This window comes from Merops nubicus, unplaced genomic scaffold (assembly GCF_000691845.1).
Source record: "Merops nubicus isolate BGI_N331 unplaced genomic scaffold, ASM69184v1 scaffold4962, whole genome shotgun sequence".
Lineage (NCBI taxonomy): Eukaryota > Metazoa > Chordata > Aves > Coraciiformes > Meropidae > Merops > Merops nubicus.
In genome coordinates, this window is record NW_008591471.1 from 41,430 (window position 1) to 44,771 (window position 3,342).

At 34.6% G+C, this 3,342-nt stretch overlaps 1 protein-coding gene across 1 annotated transcript in view; it reads right to left on the minus strand.

Annotated features, from left to right (window-relative positions):
• Positions 1-3,342, minus strand: part of RAB28 (RAB28, member RAS oncogene family) — a gene marked incomplete at its 5' end in the record, with an annotated part of 59,153 nt that overhangs the window by 9,667 nt on the left and 46,144 nt on the right. The window contains one exon of the mRNA XM_008950264.1: positions 528-631. Within this exon, the coding sequence (XP_008948512.1) occupies positions 528-631 (104 nt within the window). The remainder of the gene's footprint in view (positions 1-527; positions 632-3,342) is intronic.

The following is a 3,342-nucleotide window of genomic DNA, read 5'->3' on the forward strand; positions in this document are numbered from 1 at the left end:
ACAAATAATCCAGTTAGCTCAGAGTCAAAAGATTGTTCAAAAATGTGCTCTGCAAAGTATTCCAAATACCAGAATGTTTAAATTTCAATGGACCTGCAGAGGGAGTGTCTTTCATCACAACAGGGTCTCGTGGCATTATCAACTATTGAAAGTTTCTGTATTGATGGCCTGTGGAAGGGACTCCACCTGGAACGAAGGAATACGTTTAACTACAGGCTGACAGCTGACAGAGATCCAGCTGGTCCCTGTTCTTGTGCTGATGTATAAGCTAGACCCACTTCCATAGTAAAATTTATACCACAAACTGCAAATTAGAAGAGAAGGCACTATAATTAATAAAGTATACATACACTCAACAATCTGTTTTCCATGCAGCTAGGCAAGCAAAAAGGACCAGCAGCAAGCAATGTTCTCAATGGCTTGATATGTGAAGTATAAAAGAACTGCTGCATGTTAAAAGAAAAAAAAAACAAAACCAAAAACACACACACCACACCATTACAAGGATTTTTTTTTTTCTTACTTACAGAATCTCCTGTCTTGGCCGACACGAAATGGCTACTGAAATTGTTTTCCTGGCAAAATCGCTGGTGTTTGTCAACTTTCACTGTGCGCATATGCTCCAAGTCAACTAAAAATAATTTGAAGAAAAGAAAAATTACTACAATGGAGCCCATTTATTTACCTGCCTTAGAAATTATGCTTTAGAACACATCAGACGTAATATTTTCCTTTACAGGTGTAGGCAAATGCAAGTTTCTTTCTTGTTATAATCAATTGCCAAAATAAAAATAAGGAATTAATTTTATTTGCAAAACTAAAAAGAAACCATAATTAAACCTGTATGATCAAATGCAAGAAATTCTTATCTGAAATTAAGATCAAATTTCTTTCTGGACACACACAAACAACTTGTAACACCTTTACTGATAACTACATACAAAAACCTGAGAGAGAAATGCAGTTTGTACATTTCATTTGCAAGTGTAATACATACTAGAGATTTCAGTGTAATCTAAATACTTCTACAAAATAGAGTTCACCAAGCACATCTGCATCTACATATTTTTCCTAAGTAAAATATGTAAACTAGTTATAAAGAAGTTAACTGTGGAACACAGTAGAGCAAACTCATTCACTGTAATAAAAAATGAACCAAGTAAAACCACTGATTGTTTCTTATTTGTATATGAAGCTTCCAAATCCACAAAAGTATAGTTCAAAAAATTAAAACCAGTAAAATGCACATTTTGAGAGTTGCACGTATTTTAATTTTTATTATTTTACAACCATTGGAAGCAGAGCAAAGCTTTCAAATGGTATTTTATGTTGAAAAACACTGGTTGCTTCCAAAACAACATGGAACTCAAATTTTGCACAGGTTTTATTGTGTACATTCCAGTTTCTCCAAATCTCATCTTAAGGTAACTGGAAACTATATTGAACAGTTTCTCTTTTTATTGCATTACAGTTCCTATAAGGGTGTTGACTCAATGCCGTCAAATTATAAGGCAAATATATTCAGAAGGTTTTAAGGACAACCAGGCTCTTTGAGTCAATACAGGAAAAAAAACTTAAACTGATTTCCTGAGGAAGGGACCCAACTGACTTGTAAAAACTTGTAAATTTGCAAATCTAGTAAGCCTGCATAATAGTGTCATTTGATTATCAACTGAAAAAATGCTCTCGTACTACATAAAAGGCTTTATTTTAAAATTATATTGGAGGTCTTTAATTTGTAAGCTCTGGAGGTTTTCTCTTGGAGATTTTTAGTCTAACAGGGAATTCCTACACTCCATTTATACTGCTTACCTTGGTTAATGTGGAGGTTTTGCCACATATTACTGTTCCTTGCACATCAGTAAGGCCTTGTTTATAAGAACAGGCCTAAAATCATCCATCTACCACAAGCATTAATTTGTGAAGGACTAAAATACTAAGCTATTAACACTAAAATTTGTAGTACAATTTTTCATAATACTAAATGTACAATATGTAGTTTCATAAAAAAATAGGAAGAACAAATACATTTAGTAAAACCCAAAGTTGATAACAATTTTGTTAAAAACTCATGCACTGTACATAACAGCTACTTAATCTTATCGGAAAAATAACTACCAGAAGAGAGACTTTGTTGAAACACTTTTAATAATGAAAGACAGCATACTGCCTAAACCATATCATTATTAACTGTTATTTTTACTCTTCACATATTATCTTTAAGTGCAGCTTGGAAAATACAAAAGTTAGTTTAACTTATTTTCTTTCATTGTATTTGATGAGCTCTTAAAGGAACCTTAATGCCACCTCCAAATTACACTCACTGTGTTTCTTTGACTATACCTGAACTCCAAAAACCCACACACGATTGCAATAAAAATAAATAGATAGATAGATAGCAAGTACACTGTATCCCTCTAAAATACCATGACATGCCTGTGTAAGTCTATAAAGACAAGTTCACAAGTTAGTGTCCTCAAACTGTCTTCCCTAGGAAGGAAAGGACAAGGAGTTGAAGGACATAATAGTATGCCAAAAGGTTGATGAATCTTCAGGAACAAAATGCCCTTGCCATACTGGAAATCAAATCCTCAAACGCCTCCTATTTTCTATTTGAAGAAACATCAAGAATAAGACACGGTCAGTGGAGTATATACTTGACTTACAGCAGAGAAATTAAAAGCACAATAAGTCTAACAGACTGGAAGTGAAAAATCAAAGTGAAATTGTATTTCTGAGTTTTCTGTAATTCTCAGTCCCTCTCTCCACTTACAAGCATTTCGCCCTGTGCCTTCTGAATTATGGGCAGTCTACTGTGAACTGTACAGTTACTGTTACGCCAGATAACTGCCAGGTAACTGTCCACGTGAATACTCTCAGCCCACAGTACATGCAAGGCAATTCATGTTACATTAGCTCTCAGTGAAAGAAGGCACAGTTTTAGTACAAGAACAGGGTTTCAAACGTTAATAAATATTTAACTATACAAAGTTGCAGTTTGCAGTCAATGAAAGACAACTATGCTAACTCAAATTACTTTGTATTGCCACAGGCTAAGGGCACAACCATAGACAGTTAAGGAAGATAAGCAAAAATACAGTGAATAGTTACCATACAGCCCTTTTTCTTGAACATCTGACACTGGTCAGCAGAATTCTTAGCACTCCAGGAGATAAGTCTTGCCCAGCTTTTATTTACACGTCACAGCGAAAAGACTTTAAGGAAAGATTTGGAGGAGAAAAATTATTTTCTAAAAAGATGCTTGTAAGGAATGCAGGGACTTTGTAGAAAGAAAACTAATAGCTGGCCAATGTGGGCTCGTATGATGAGCCAGTTAACAGC